Genomic DNA, 16082 nt, shown 5'->3' with positions numbered 1-16082 from the left:
ACAGATTTTTTTACTGGACTGCTGTATTCAGCATGTGTCCAGCCACACAGGTAACTTCAGTTTCTTGAACCTCCACAATTGACCTAGGTGTTTTTTACAGCTTGAATCCGATAAAGTCAACAGTTTGAAGGGGGAATATGGTAACTGCTTTTAAAAAAAAAAAATTTTTTTCTTCCTTCTGCCCAGTGATTAATACCTTTCTGTACTATGGAGTTACAAAAGACTTTTTTATCCAAACCCAAATCCAAGACATTCAGTGATTACGAGACAGGTTGTTCAGTTGCTGGTTTGTTGGTGTGACTTGACAAACAAAGTAAGCAAACAAGCTGTCTGTGATGTAGCTTAAATCAGCTCAGCCGTAAACCACTTTCAGATTAAGTGGTGAGCATTCAGTTTATATTTGTCTTGCAAGAGGTAAAAACACCAACTTTCCCTTTCCAGGAAAAAAAAAAAAAATTAAAATCTAGCACTAATGTGTGAATCTGAACGTTCCCTGTAATAAAAAACCCCTTTTATGTTCTATGTAAGGCTTAACTAACATGTCTTTTCTAGGAAATCTGTCAACATAAATTCAGTTAATGCCTTGCCCAAGATCTGAGTTTACTATGCCAGATAACATTTTTCTGTAGATCACCTCCAGCGGCTCTTATGTCTGTCCTTGCCACTCAAGAACTCTTGCTAGAAAACGTCCTGGAATGCATTCCAGTTGGAGAATTTGCAGTTATTCAGCCCTTGAGTGATGAGTTCTGCCTTATTCTAGGATATCTTCTCACTTGGAAGTTAACATTAGCTTTCTTCAAAGCAGCTTCTTCTCAGGTATGTGTTCAGAGTATTTTCCTTTTAACTGAATTTCTTAACATACTTGTTTGGTTTGAATCTTGAAGTTTCATACAGCCTTTTTATTCTTTTAATTATGTATCTTCCTTCCTCTTGTTTCTGTAGAATTAGTGGAATTCTGAAAACATCAGTAGACTTAAATTTCTACACTGCAGTAGTTAAGGATGGTAATATTAAGAGTAATAAAGAATTAATAGCTCATTCTTTCTTCCATTTTCAAACAAGCTTGCTACATTTTATGATCTTCTAATAATTCAAAATGTTGGAGAGAACTAAATCACTCTTCTAAACCCTTACGCTGAATCAGTCTTGATTTTCCTCCCTACAGGAATGTATTTGTTATTTACAGAGTAAGCTATATTTGTGAAGTCTCATCTATATTTTGTGTGTGTGGTGTTTTGTTTCTTTTTTTTTTTTGGTAACACTGTCAGCTGCGAGTTCTCTACTCACAATACCTTAGAAGAACTAAAAGCTTGAATAAGCTGCTTTATCACTTGTTCAGGCTTATGCCTGAAAACCCTGTCATTTCTGGACCAACTTCAGAAGTTCTAAATAAGGACACAAAAACCTTCTTTACTGAAGAGCTTCATTTAGATGTCAAAGGTTAGTAAAAATTGTATTTGTGCATTTGAGAGAGTTTTGATATTGTTGGAGTTCAAATATGCTTTTCTGCTTAAAAATACATATTTAGAAAATCTTAAATAGATATGCGCACACAGACAAATACATATATACATTTGAAAATCTTTGGCTAACACTCCCCATTTTAAGCTTCACCAAAGTTGAAATGTTTATCGAAAAATCAAGGAAAAAAACCAAAATAGGACATACTTAGATTACTTGCTTAAGGGAGAAATAGTACATTGCTGCTATCTGAATTCTGAATGTATGCAAAGAAAATACTAAAAATGTGTCGTCTGTTCTTGGGCTTCTCCATTGCTTTTATTTATTTATTTTTTAAAAAAATGCTAAATGAAATTTATTTTTTTTTCTTCTCTTTTAATACATAAATAAAAAATTAGAAATACATTTTAATATATATATTTTTGAGACATTTGAGACTTTAAATTGTGTGTTGTTTTTGTCTCACTGTTCAGAAGACCCAGTTAATCAACTATGATGAGAGAAGATATGTTGTTGTTTTTAGCTGAGAAACATGAAAAAGAGAATTAGTTTTTAAAGTTACTTCATGGAAATTTTTATTGTATGTACCTGTATAGATGTAAGCAAAGATACTGAGTTTCCACTTCTTAATTTTTTGCTGGGATATCACTCTGTGTTGCAGAAGAATTTATCTAGATGACAGTAAGAATGACTAACATGACATCCCAATTGAAAGATTTCCCTTACCTCTCTGTGACTTCTGTAGAACACTGCAAACCTCAAACGTGCTTCAAACATCATCTTGTTTGCTCACTCCAAAGTGAGCATTTTGTAATTTCTAGAATATAAAACTGTTCTTGATTTCTGGTAGTTCACCTAGAGTTTATCTCTAAATTAGAAGATTAATTTCCAGTTGTGAAGTGTTAGTCTAAGAAACAAAGAAACCAGACTGATGGAGGAAGCCAGAGTGAAACAAGCGCTTACAGCAGCAAATACAGAAGCAGCATATGCATGAAATTCCAGTTACCACAGTTATGTTGGTATCAAAATTTTTGTATGTGGTGTGGAGGAACCAACATTTGTGACTAATGTGTTAGAGTATTTAAAAATTCTTTCTTTCCCTCCCAGGGACAGGGGTCCTGTCATCCCAGATTCCCCACTTGGCCTGCTCTGTGTACCGTATAACTCTGAAAGACTTGCCGGCCATGGTTAGGCTTTGGTGGAATAGCTGTGAGAAACGTGTCTTCAATGTTGTAGATAAATTTACAAGCAAGTATGTCAGCAGTGTGCTTTCTTCACAGGAAATATCTTCTGTTCAGACTAGCACACAGTTATTTAATGGCATGACGGTTAGTAAGACTTTTTGTCCTTTTTTTGATTTACTTTAGTGTTTTGCAAACATTTTAAGAAATGTTACTTCTCAGAACGAGATTGTATTACAGTGTTTTGTATGATTGCGTTTTTGTTGTTCTAAATGATTGATGATTTAGCTTGCTATCGATACATTAAGTTGATGTTTATTAATATTCTGTTTGGAAAAAATAGAAAATAATAGGTTTTATGATGTTGGAGAAGTTGAGGAGGTAAGTGGAAGATACTGCTATCAATATACTTTTTGCTTTATTAAAAAATGTAATCAATCAGTAGATTGAAAAGTGGCTGGGAATTTGCCAATATGAGTGGATTTTTATTTTAAGAAAAGTATTTTTCTGGTCTAAGAAAATTATTTAATGTGTGTAGTAAAGTATTTATGGTTTATATATATTTAAAAAAAAGACTAGAGATGGCGCATATCTCTCTGTGGAGTTTTTTTAATGTGTGTTTTATTTTCATAGGTAAAAGCTCGATCTGCAGCACGGGAAGTCATTGCTACCTATTCCATTGATTATATATTTATTGAACTAATAATACAGCTTCCATCGAATTACCCGCTGGGATCCATAACAGTTGAGAGTGGAAAGAGGCTTGGTGTGGCTGTACAGCAATGGCGCAACTGGATGCTACAATTAAGCACATATCTTACACATCAAGTGAGTTTAGAGAAAGTCCATAGTTTTGAAAACTTAGCAGTCTTGAAAATAGAAAAATATTCCTAGTAATGTGGTATTATACAGATCTGTATAATGGATCTCATTAGTAGATCTCAAATGGCTCAATAGAATTGGTCACTCTTACCATCTGCTTTTCTCCAGATGCTGAAACAGAGAGGTAAAAGTATCAGCCTAGTAAGTCCTGTTAAATCCATACCCAAAGTTGAAAATTCAGATCTCTTAAGACATGGGCCAGTGTTTGCCCCATGTGGCAATGCCACCTCAAGTACAATTTGACACCACGCTCCCCACCCTAAAACCCAGTACATGAAATTCTCTAAAAGACTGGTGGTTGCCTAAGTTGCATCATCTGTGGTTAGAACAAAACAGTGATTGAAAATTTTTAAATCTCCTTTTAAGTTCTCCTAAGCGCATTCTTTTCATTGTGATGAATGTTTGCATTTCTGTAGATTAGACTATAATCTGTATTTCATATGTTGGCTTTATTAATTGCTCACTGCATATATTGCATGTAATTTCAGGTTATAAAGCCTTCAGGTTTTGTTTCAGTCATGTGTCTATGAATAACAGTAAGAAGATTCTGAAGGAATTCTTGTTATTAATGGCTCTTTTCCCTCTGTTAGAATGGAAGTATTATGGAAGGCTTATCTTTGTGGAAAAATAATGTGGATAAACATTTTGAGGGCGTTGAAGATTGCATGATTTGTTTTTCAGTCATTCATGGTTCCAACTATTCTCTTCCCAAAAAAGCTTGCAGAACATGCAAGAAAAAGTTTCATTCGGCTTGCTTGGTAAGTACCTAGACGAAATCTTTTCAAATAGGCAAAATATACATTTATAGTTTGAACCAGGAGCTTCTGTTGTAATATCATTAATTCTTCATTATGTTGTTGGAGTATCTGTGATTACCTGAACTCATTAATTATTTGTATGGATTTTGTACGAGGCTGTAAGAGCACGTAAGGAGAGAGGGGTTGCTACACTTCACGGATAATAACTGTCTGTTTTGTTTTCACTGAGACATAAGCCATTACATTTACGTGGGGTGTAGGAACAGCATCTTAGTGTTACCAGCTCAGATATGGGAACAGAAAACTTTAAACTCAATTTATGCAGCATGCTCTATAGTAAACCATGCTGATCTGGATAATTAACATTTAACATAGATATTGGTTGTATGGTTACAGAGTATACTGGAACAGGTTGGCATTTGTATGGCCATACAATGGAGGAATTATTGCTGCTTTAAAAACGCTAGCTTTTTATTCTAAAATGAGACTGGACGAGAATTGCTTTATGTCAGTTTTTTTAGAATAAAATCTTAGTATTGTGTGTATCTGTGTAATATGTGTATATACAAATATATATATATACACACATGCACGCATACACAAGTGGAAAGGTTTTTTTTGCTGTTTATTGGGGTTTTTATTAAGTGTAGTTAATGTTTTGATAGTTACGTTCATTGGCAAGTAATGGTTATCATTGGTGATAATCCACTGTTCCTGAAATTCAGCTTGCATTTGTATATTAAACAGTTGTATTTCTCTTTCAGTACAAATGGTTCACATCCAGCAACAAATCCACTTGTCCACTCTGCCGAGAGACATTTTTCTGAAATAAAATGGTCTGTCTTCTTTCTGTGAGCTAAGTGATATATGAAGAGAAGGCAATAAACTGTAGGTTGAAAGAAGCTAACTACTTGGAAATAATGTCAGTTACTTTATATTCTTGACGAGTGGGATATGACACATATTTACCTCTGGACTGATTTTTGTAAGTTTGAAGATTCTTCTTTGATATAAAGAAATATATAAGAATAATTTATTTTAATTTGTATATTTTTAAGATATTGAGATATGTTAAAAATTCCTAAATAATGCAGTTATGTCTGAAAAGTGGTGTTTAAGCCACAGCATAGTTGATTAAAGCCTCTTAATTTAGGTATATTCTAACATGGTTTTATGCACTTAATTGAGACCATGCCTCTTACTATAACAGGTGAATTTAACATAGGTGGTATAAAGACTTGAGTTTTGATTATAGTTCATTCATAATAGTTCCTCTTATGGGGAAAAAAAGAATGTTGTTGCTGTTAGACATTAAGGCATGGAACTAGGGTGATAACCTTCTGTTAAAGCATAAAATTTAAACATAGCATGCTCTAAATTAACATGTTTATGAACTGAGCGTTCACCTTTAACGATCTTATTTTCCAAAAAACCTCAGCCATTCAGCACCCTAAAATCATGAGAACTTGGAAGCCCAAGTAAGTAGGGAGAGTACAATCATTCCTGCATGACAAACACTACCTATTTATTGATGATTGGCTTTTAAAGAGAAGGCATACATACTGATCAATTCTTGTTTTCATTATTTCAGTTAATGTCTTCATTAGCTGGCAAATTAACTATCACTGAATGTACACGGTACTTCCACTGTCCCGTAATAAGGACTATAAGTGAACGTGACAGAGGTATAAAAATTTAATATTGTCTTCAACTATACATTTTTTCATGCTTTTTTTTTTTTAACAGCAGTAGCATAATAATATATTCTAACTTGGATGGTATTAGTGCTGGATTTCTTTGAAAAGTCAGTAAAAGGGGGGGAATAAATGAATTTTGTCAATCTCTAATCTCTGGATTGCTGTCTCTTCCTCTGTATGATAAACTTTCTAAAATCAATAGTACAAATTTTCAGATGTTAAGTTTATAGCGTATTCAATTGGCTGTGGCTCAACAACTGCTTTTTTAATGGATTCTGTATGTTTTCTCAAAGTTGGTCCCTTTGAAGGCGACAGCTCTAGAAATTATTTTTAGCTCTTGATAACTTAAGTCAATATTTTTAACAGGTAACACTGGGCTTCCACAGGAGAAACTTCTTGATATTTTTTTGAGAAAGAGAACAAAAGACTTAAAACTGGTATTGAAAAGGTCTAACTGAAAACCCAGATTAAGGAGCAAGCTGTATTGTTTTCATATTACTGATACTAAAACTCCAGGATGTCTCCATTGTATTACTTTGTTTCAGATAAGACTGGTTATTGTAAATTATTTGCAAGTTCAATAACTAATTTGAAGGCCAGTTGTGGTTAACCAGGTATTGCTTGGAAAGAGCCATCTTAAACTCTTTCAGCAGATCCTAACTTACAAATTGTCTACTAGGAACAGCCTTGTGGAGAGCTTTTGTCTTGGTTCTGCCAGAACAAAGAAGTCCAGGCACTTGCAAAGAAGCAGTATATATTTTGGCACTGGTACTTCCTGACAGAGCAGTGCCTAGGGGTCTAGGGGAGCAGAATTTTTGCTTTCTTCTTGGTTAAGTTTGATACTACATAGAAAATCTGTATCTGCCATGCAGCTTATTCTTATGTGCACTAGATGCAGGATTATGCCTCCCAAAACTCTCCAGAAATAGTGTTCTGTTCTTTGGTCTTCTAGGAGAAGGGAATAGGGTGCCCTGGCAAATGCTAAATATACATGCAGGCCTCTGTGTAGACATAACAAGTTTCAAATGGGGGCAGGGGGGTGCACAAAGGACCGGGGGAAGTTACCGGGCTTCCTGGCTTGTCACTAGTTCCCAGTCTTCACCAGGATGATGGTAGCATAATAGAAATAAGTTCTTGCAGAACTCAATTATGTTCTTACCTGGACTGGATTTTGACAAGTGCTTCCACTGAAGTAGCAGCAGACAGCAACACAGTGTGGCCAGCAGAACTGACTCACGATTGGTTAAACTGGATGCATACATTTTCTTGTCCAAATATCCAGTTAGACAGACCAGTGCGATCATTTTGTGTTGAAAGCATGTTAGGTTTGATTACACTTTCTGTTCTGATTTTCTGTTCTGGTTTTCGTTATTCTGTCCTTTATCATTTAAAACTGCATACTTTGCTGAGTGTTGTGATCTACTCTGCCAGATAACTGCCCTTTTTTTATCTTTGATTACCTCTTTTAAAACATTCTTTAGCTGTAACTAAAAGCTAGACAGACTAACTAAAAATTCCTTTTGTTAAACTTGTAGTTTGGTTCTATTACCTGCTTTTACTACATCTTAAAATTGTCTTTTGATGTTGTGACTCTTGCTCAGCAACCTAACTTCGTTAGCAGAAGTGGTTAACACGATAAAAGTCTTAGAGCGGTCTAAGGCCGACAGCATTTTGGTTAATGCAGACAGCCCTACAGCTGTAATTATAACCTCAAAACCCAGGACTCTACATAAAAAGCAAAATTACTGAGCATAAAACCTCCTCCCCTTACAGTTTTGTAAGGGAAAACTGAACCAAAACAGTGTGGCTTTTCAAAGCGTCTGCCATCTTTTTGGTTCTACAAGTAGGAGGCAGTTGAATTGAAATATGACTTCTCAGAACTGATTAGCTGGCAAGCTGCAAGAACAATACTTTGCTTAAATTCTTCACTGGAAAACTGTGGAAACATTTTTTCATAGATGGCCACAGGGTTTCCTCTCAGTTTCTCAACTTTGTTCACATTCATGTTTATCTATATAAAAACAAATAGATGGAAAAGTTACTGAAGGGGATGTATGAGCTGTGTATGAATTGTTGAATTAGTGTTGCTCTTCAGTAGTCTTCTAAGCTGGGGAATGGTGACTCTTAACATGTAAAATAATCACCACTGCACGCTTCCTGCTATCCAATCCTTTTTGTGTTTTCTTCAGGATGGTACAAGGAACAACTTTTATGCTAGACCACCATAAGTTGACTTTTGACCTGTATCAGTCAAAAGCAGTTTCTCATATTCCATTGTGGTAAAACACCTCAAGTGGTCTAGCTGGGTTTGCAGTCATGTATTTCTGCAAACAGTACCTACCCTTCTTACATGTTATTGTGCCTGTCCAAAAACCTCCTTTTTTTTTTTTTTTTAAGTCTCCCAGAGAAGTTTTTTGGGTGGTCAGATAAAAACATGGAAGAACTTTTAATGTTTGTACAAGCTGGGTAAGTACAGCGTCTTAACTTTAGTTCTGAAGTCTTAAATGGAATAATCTTTTTAGTACCTCAGCATCCTACAAACAAAAAAAAAAAAAGCCTTGGACCTTAGTCCCCATAAGAGCTAGCTCAGGTTTTATCATAACATCACTTAAAGTTTCTGTTGACACAAACCCTTAAAGGTCAGTTTCTCTGAAAGCATTCTTCTAGACAGACCTTTGTGCTGCACGTGTGCAAAAAATCTTCCTCGCAGAACTGTGCCCACCACACAGCACACAAGGACAATGCAGTAATTGAACCTTCTCTGGGCACCAGGAAGGGGAGGAAACTGCAGAGGGAAGCTCTTCATCAGGGCCAGCTTCCTATTCTGGACAGTTATTTGGAGAGAGGACTTCTGTTCCATTTATCTACTTACAGTCATTGTTTTCAGCTACCTAGCCTTTTTAATAGCATATGCTTTTTTTCCCCCTTAATACTTTCTCATGCATGAGAACTCTTCATCTGATCTACATCTCCATAGTAGTATCTTCCTTGTAAATAAGGCATAAAATGGAGCATAATCACCGCAATCTTTTTACCCAGAAGACTTCAGGAGAGTAATATCTTGCCTTTGTCCCAGCTCTTGAGATACACTTACTGTATCTTTCTGATCAGAGGTACACTGTTTCCCTACTATAGAAAAAAAACCTCAGTAATTGTGCCTTAGACCTGTAGGAGTGCCTGATACTACAACAAATTGAGTAATACTGATTCAAAGTATTGATTTAAACCCAGCATAAGTATAAACTAGCTCTTAAGACAAGAATTATAAAAAGTACATTATTTTAATAAGCCACAATGACAAATATACAAATATCTATTTATACAGGAAAGTCTTTAGTGCTTACGAGCAAATGCAACAAGGTAGGGTATTTCACAGTTCCCCACAACTGTCTGCAGATAGCCAGAGGACAACTGTACCTTTGACAACAGATAATAGCTGGTAAACATCCATTATAAAAATAAATAGTGTTGATTAGTTTCACTGCAATAATCAGGAAGTGAGGATACACAATTAAGAAGGTCAAAATCAGTTTCAGTACTGTGTCCAGCTTTCTGCATGCCTGGTATGTGGAAGGTTAAGAGCAGTTATCAAGACTTCCTAAATTTGAGAATAGTAAGCATCTCTTGTCCTGCTTGCCTCGAAAGTACACGTGTGCCTTCTAAGCCAAACTTCTTCATTGTTTCCAGAATTTCATCTGTAATTGAAAGTGCAGTGTTAGAACTGAGTTTATATAGAAATCAGCTATAAGAGGCAGTGCTAATGTATCTACCAAACATAAGCTGTAAAGCAAATATTATAAACTATGTCCCCTTACTCTTTCAGATAGTAATTTTTATGTAAAGTAGTCTTCCACCAAGAACAAATAAAGTTTACAATTTACTAACTGAAGTTCTGTATTTTGGTATTATTAATAGCAATGAACAATTCAATTATTAAGCTAATTTGTAGCACTTTCTCCCAAAAGCTGCCTAATCAATCAGGTGTGAAAGAAGTCTTTCTTCTTGAAACTACTTGATAATGTATAGCCATTAAACATTAGATCAGAAGGAGCAAGTCTGAATCTTTTCTCTATGCAAGTTAAAGTGAAGGACCTCGCATTTCCAACTAAAGGCTTCTGCCTTTTAATTTTACAGTGCCATTTTCTTTAATGGAAAAAGGGTTGGCCTGGCTTTGTTACTTAGTTTAGAAGATTTACAGTCACCTTTCAGACTTGGAACTGAAATCCTGCAGAGCTGCTGGGCTCAGGATGTACATATTACCATTTTCCAAACTAGCCTAGAGAGGTTCTTAGCTGTGGTAATTTTGTTTATATTTTTGGTCTAGCTCACCATACATTGAATGCACATGGCATGAATTCAGAAAAAGGATTCCAAGAGGCAGAAGGTTATGTTAAAATCCCTCTGTAGACTAGACACCCACACAAACTTGAAAGATAAGAATCACAAGAGTCCATGCATGCATGCATGCAGATACACTCTAGCTGGCTGTAGCACTTCTAAAAAAAAATGACGTAGAACACCTATGTGAATTTCACTGCACACTATCAATCTTAAATTAGTTGCTATCACCACATGCTAGATTCAGCTGATGTTATGTACTACTTTCTCTTCTTTACTGAAGTCTGATAACCTACAGAGCATTGCTGTGATCAAGATTTTGATTAATACAGTGTTAAATCTGGTTTGGTACATTTAAAGGTCCAAGGAAAGTGATGACCTGGATTATTTTCTTTAATTGTAACCAAGTAGAATAATCCTCCTGGTGAAAGTAGGTCTGGTACCAATGGAAAAACTCTATCCATTACTTCTCTACCCTTCTTGCCACCAGCCCAGGATGCCTCTATTCCTTGGCTTTCCACCTAGGAAGAATGAAAGCAAATATTTTCTTAGTACAGAATGATAGAAGTGTCAGTGGTACTTATAAAAGAAACATCATCATAATCTCTACTTTTAGGTGTCTGTCATTAGAAATCTGACAACTTTGATTCAGCAGATTTGTTTATGCAGCAAAATTTCTCCATGGAATCATAACAGTTGGAAGAGACCTCTAAGATCATCAAGTCCAACCACCAACCCAACACCACCATGCCTCCTAAACCATGTCCTGCAGTGCCATGTCTACACATTGTTTTAGCACCTCCAGGGACAGTGACTCCACTACTTCCCTGGGCAGCCTGTTCCAACGCTTGACCACTCTTTCAGTACATAAATTTTTCCTAATATCCAAACCTCCCCTGAAGCAAACTGAGGCTGTTTCCTCTTGTCCCATCACTTGTTACTTGGGAGAAGAGACCAACACCTGCCTCCCTACAACCTCCGGTTACGTAGTTGTAGAGAGCAATGAGGTCTCCCCTCAACCTCCTTTTCTCCAAACTAAACAATCCCCATTCCCTCAGCCTCTCCTCATGAGACTTGTGCTCTAGACCCTTCACCAGCTTTGTTGCTCTGCTTTGCACATGCTCCAGCAACTCAATGTCCCTGTAGTGAGGGGCCTAAAACTGAGGTGCGGCCTCCCCAGTGCCATGTACAAGGGCATGACAACTTCCCTACTCCTGCTGGCCACACTATTCCTGATAAAAGCCAGAATGCTGTTGGCCTGGCACACTGCTGACTCACATTCAGCCACCTGTCAGCCGGTATGCCCAGGTCCTATTCTGCTGGGCAGCTTTCCAGCCACTCTTCTTGAAGCCTGTAATATTGCATGGGCTTGTTGTGACCAAAGTGCAGGGCCTGGCCCTTGGCCTTGTTAAACCTCATACAATTGACCTCGGCACATCGTTCCAGCCTCGCCAGATTCCTTTGCAGACTACTTCGAGACTACTTCCTACATGATGAACATACTACTTTTGTTTTAAGTAAGTTCTATTCTTAAACTCAATTAAAAGAGCTACATTTTGTCACAAGCTTCATATGTAGAAATACCATTTTTATTGTGGATTTCAAATTTTTCCTACCTCTTCAGAAGGTGTTACCACATACGGTGGATTAAATAGCAGTAGATCAACGTTCCCATTTAATCTTGGAGACAGTCCTTTGACCTACAGATGAAGTTGATGATTCTTTTGTTATTTTTTGGAAAACAAAGCATGCAAACATTTTATAAAAATACAGTTACATATTGCTGGATATTCCGAGCATTTTAGCCTGACTCAGGAACACTAAACTTTCTATATGCAAGAGAAGCATCAAGAAGAAATACCTGTGCATACCAGAACAATTTCAATAGTCTTAAGACTATGTCATGTGTGGGATGTAGAAAAGCAAGAGACACATATGCGGACAGAAAGGCATGCTCAGTTCAGAATTTAAGTTCAATATAAAATAATAATTTTGAATTTATAGGTTAACATTTGTTACCCAAAATGACCAATCTGTGACAACTGCAGTTGAGTTCTCAAGTATGAGCAGTTGCTCATCCATTTTTAGATCACATTTATTGTTGCCTGTGTTAATCATCTTTTACAAACATATATATTCAGGGTATTTTAAACAAATATCTTGCTAAAGAGAGGAGAAACTCAGGCTTTTCTCTATATCAAATTTTATAAGAAACAAAAGGTAAAAACATACGCAGTTCCTAACTAAATCAGAAAGATTCAATTAAGAACAAAAAGAAATGCATAGCATTAGAGGAAGGGCTATGATAATGTCAGGTCACTGCCTTGTGCAGCATTTTGCAAACTATATCTACATAATTCATTTTTGAAATTAAGTAAATTAATTTTAAAGCTTAAATTTGAATTTTAGAGTTTCAGTAGTTTGTTTTTCCCTTCTTCTAGAAACACCTTGGCATTTTGTCATTTTCTTTTTTTCATCCGTGCTTATTAAGAGCACGTTTCTTCCAGACTTTATGGACATTTTCCAGTTATTAAAAAAGTTACAAAAACTATAAAGAAGATATTATGGAAACATATATCTTACCAAGTCAGTAATGACTGGCTGAAGGTGAACATTGTTAAGCAGAGCTGTCTCCAGTGTACAGTAAGCTGCCATCGGGTTGATATCTGTACATCTAAACCAAAATATTACAAAGTGTAGATTACTGGCTACTGTACCTGGAAGTTTAACTCTGTGAACCACATACTAATTTATGTATGCTCAATGAAAATATCCTTTCCAGTATCCTTTACTTTGCAAGTAAATAGCAAAAAAAAAAAAGCCAATAAAATACACACAATGTATCAACAGCTAAAGCTGTCAACACTGCACTGGAAGTTTTAATGACTGAAAGCTGAAGTATGGGATTTCCTTTTCAATGCCAGCTCTGCATAAATGTATATGCATACAACTCTCTAATAAAATTCAGTTACTGCCATCACCCAGGTAAGTAATCTTATGTCATCAGACCTCAGTAAGACTACTCAGAAGCTAAAATTTAGGATTCAACCCAGCAAATACAAGTGTAAACTTAGCAATTTGTCTAAGAAGCGGGAAAATGGGATTAGTTGCACGACTACTTAATTGTTACAGAACCTGAAGTAAATAGTTTAGGCTCTCTTTGCTTTGATTTCCATATCTGGAGAATTGAGCTAATATTTATTCGTGGAAATAATAGTTTTTAAAATGTGGAAACAAAAAGTATATATGCGAGGGCTACGTATTCCTTATTACTGCAGTACAGTTTAAGTACGTGCTGTTACACTTACATGTACAGTGCACTGGATCCGATAATGGAAGAAGCTAGAAATGTCGAAACCACACCAGATCCAGATCCTATTTCAAGGCAGATCTCAATTCTGAGGAGAGAAAACTCAGGATTAGTTTTATTTGTAACATATAAGAGCACCTGCAACAAATGCAGAATTAGCGAAGACAGTGCTATGAAACCTGCTGCCCTTCTCCAAACAGGCTGAAATCCTTGCTGATCATATGGCCTTCAAACCCCACATTATGTCACCTGTTTCATAATGGCTACCAGGTCTACTGTGTGCCCATACAGACAACTCCTGGCTATCACAAGCCACTTTGGGAACACTTTGCCTAACACTAAAGTTTCCATTAACTACACAGTCTCAACAGTACAGGCTGTATTTCCACAGTATTTATTACACATTTATTGCTGCAAGATGGAACTCCAACAGAGGTTATGGAAGATCACCATGAAGTCACACAGCAAAAGCAGGACTCAAATGCAGACTATCTCAGGAGAGTTTCAGCCAGCTCTGGACAAAAAGCAGCGGCCAGCAATTCCAAAACAATCCCTCTTCAGATAAACTCCTTGGGTGACTTCTACCGCGGCTGTAATTACACAGACGTACTGCAGCTGTGGAGAGATGACGCCCACTGACACGGGGCAGCGACCGCAGCAGCTACACAACTCTGACAGCTTCCTCAGGGCTGAGCCACGGACACTGTCCCACACCCGAATACGTGCTGCCGCCACCAAAACACGCACCGGCCCTCCGCGCACCTGCTCGCGCAATTGCCCCCCAACCGCGCCACCCCGCAGCCAAGGAGCGGACGCTGGAGCCACCCCCAAGCAGAACAGCAGAGCAGGCCCGGCCCTGGCCTGGCCTGGCCTGGCCTGGCCTGGCCTGGCCGCGCTTCCCTCAGCCACCCGCCCGCGGGGGCAGCCCCGGGGGGCACCGGCTCCCTCCAGGCCCTGACACCCGAGGCGCACCCCGGGGCCCGGCGGCCTCTCCCCAGCGCTTAAAACACCCGGGCCCGAGCGGGGAGCCGTTAGCCCCGCCCCCGGCGGCACGTGCTGGCTCCGCCCCCAACTGGCCGTTCCCCGCCGCGCGTACCGAGCCTCCTTCAGGCGGGCGGCGTCCTGCTCCAGCGCGTCCAGCAGCAGGAAGGTGTCCTCGGCCGGCTCGTACACGTCCCCGAAGGGCCCGCCCGGCCCCAGGTGGCCGTACCGCGGGGTAGCCAGCGTAGGTGCCGACATCCCGCGCCGCGCATGCGCGGGCACACCCATCCGTCTCGGCTGGCGCGGCAGGGGAAGGGGCGGGGCCAAGGGCGGTGGAGCGGTGCGCAGGAGCACTCGCGCTGCCGACACCGCCAATGGGAGGGCGCCGGCTTGGCCCCGCCCCTACCGCGAGTGTAACGGCCGCGGAAAATGCGCGCTGCCGGCGTCTTTCATTTTGGCCTCATTGGTGAAATTCAGCCGTTAGCTTCCGGTGGAAAGTGCCGTTCTCCGTGAAGTTGTAATGCCAGGTCTTATCACACTGATTCAGTTGATCCAGCATTAAAAAATCTTCACCAAGTCCGTTAAAGTGTGCATAGTGATCCGCACAGTCCGTCACCTGGCCGTCCGTGAAGGGGCCTGCTACTCTCGCTGATTATTTTTGCGTCAGCTTCCCAAATGAATTGCTGCTCCCTCCTGAGAAGTACCACCTTTGCACAGCAAGTTAGCCGGAAGCCAAAGGAAAAGGTGCTGAGGAAGTTTCTAACTGGCAGTTCTGCAGCTGAAGCACACAGGGGAAAGACATTGATAATCAAATGAAGCTGTGTTTTCCAGTGATGATAGCATGTGTCTGTATGATCCTTTGCCAGCAACACTTGACAGCATCCTTTCGTCCAACCCTGTGAACTCAGAATTCAAACAAAAAATGAGGCTTTGCAAAACTAAGGGGAAATTTTAGGGTACATATCAGATTAATAAGTTGCTCTACACAACAAAACACAAACGAGCAAACGAATTCTGATGAAAAACAGGAGGGAGAGGTGTATGAGTTCTAATTCCCATGAGAAGTCTGTGTTAATTATTAATACGCTGAACATTCAAATTCTGAGAGTGAGATGAATGCCTAGGTCAATGAAGGAAAAAGGTGAAGTTAAACAAGCCAGAATCCTAAAACATTATTTTTATAATAATTTCAAACAACATCTGTTTTGGCAAAAGACGAAAAAAGAAAAGAATGTGACTAATCCAGTAGATTAATCTTTGTTGACCTTAGTACATTTAAGGTTTGAGGTGTGTCTTGTTTGCTACCCTCCACTTTTGGCTCTGGAACTGGGGAAATGTGCTGGTTTTGGCTGGGATAGAGTTGATTTTCTTCGTAGTAGCTAGTATGGGGCTATGTTTTGGACCTGTGCTGAAAGCAGTGTTGATAACAGAAGGATATTTTCATTATGCTGAGCAGTGCTTACACAGAGTTGAG

At 38.6% G+C, this 16082-nt stretch overlaps 2 protein-coding genes across 6 annotated transcripts in view; one reads left to right on the top strand and one right to left on the bottom strand.

Moving 5' to 3' along the window:
- The window catches only part of LTN1 (listerin E3 ubiquitin protein ligase 1), a 33070-nt gene extending 26941 nt beyond the window's left edge, over positions 1–6129 (top strand). For 3 of the 5 annotated variants that reach the window (XM_086764241.1, XM_086764271.1, XM_086764261.1), the window contains 6 exons: positions 630–816; positions 1269–1440; positions 2569–2789; positions 3276–3470; positions 4115–4282; positions 5047–6129. In XM_086764241.1, coding sequence (XP_086620367.1) covers positions 630–816; positions 1269–1440; positions 2569–2789; positions 3276–3470; positions 4115–4282; positions 5047–5109 — 1006 coding nt within the window. In that variant the 3' untranslated portion in view covers positions 5110–6129. Of the gene's footprint in view, positions 1–629; positions 817–1268; positions 1441–2568; positions 2790–3275; positions 3471–4114; positions 4283–5046 lie in introns of those variants that run through there. The other 2 variants (XM_086764242.1, XM_086764251.1) reach the window with 2 other exon arrangements.
- A 3382-nt stretch (positions 6130–9511) lies between these two features.
- Positions 9512–14872, bottom strand: HEMK2 (HemK methyltransferase 2, ETF1 glutamine and histone H4 lysine). Its single transcript, XM_086764282.1, has 6 exons — positions 14724–14872; positions 13626–13715; positions 12901–12991; positions 11934–12017; positions 10697–10838; positions 9512–9674 (listed from the first exon to the last, which is right to left on the bottom strand). Exons 1-6 carry the CDS (start codon positions 14864–14866, stop codon positions 9568–9570), a joined length of 657 nt encoding a protein of 218 aa, XP_086620408.1. The 5' UTR covers positions 14867–14872; the 3' UTR covers positions 9512–9567.
- Positions 14873–16082: the final 1210 nt, after the last annotated feature.

The sequence above is a fragment of the Chlamydotis macqueenii genome, chromosome 1, assembly GCF_036417535.1.
Source record: "Chlamydotis macqueenii isolate bChlMac1 chromosome 1, bChlMac1.mat, whole genome shotgun sequence".
Taxonomy (NCBI): domain Eukaryota; kingdom Metazoa; phylum Chordata; class Aves; order Otidiformes; family Otididae; genus Chlamydotis; species Chlamydotis macqueenii.
The sequence above is the reverse complement of the archived record's forward strand: the minus strand, read 5'-3'. Positions and strand labels throughout refer to the sequence as shown.

Bases quoted from the DNA above. Each gene is read 5' to 3' on its own strand.
- HEMK2 (XM_086764282.1), bottom strand. From the start codon at position 14,866: ATGTCGGCACCTACGCTGGCTACCCCGCGGTACGGCCACCTGGGGCCG. The intron at 12,992-13,625 runs GTAAGTGTAACA...ATTTTGGTTTAG, and splicing joins GGATCCAGTGCACTGTACAT to ATGTACAGATATCAACCCGA. The intron at 9,675-10,696 runs GTCATCACTTTC...TTTCAATTACAG, and splicing joins AATTAAAGAAAATAATCCAG to ATGAAATTCTGGAAACAATG.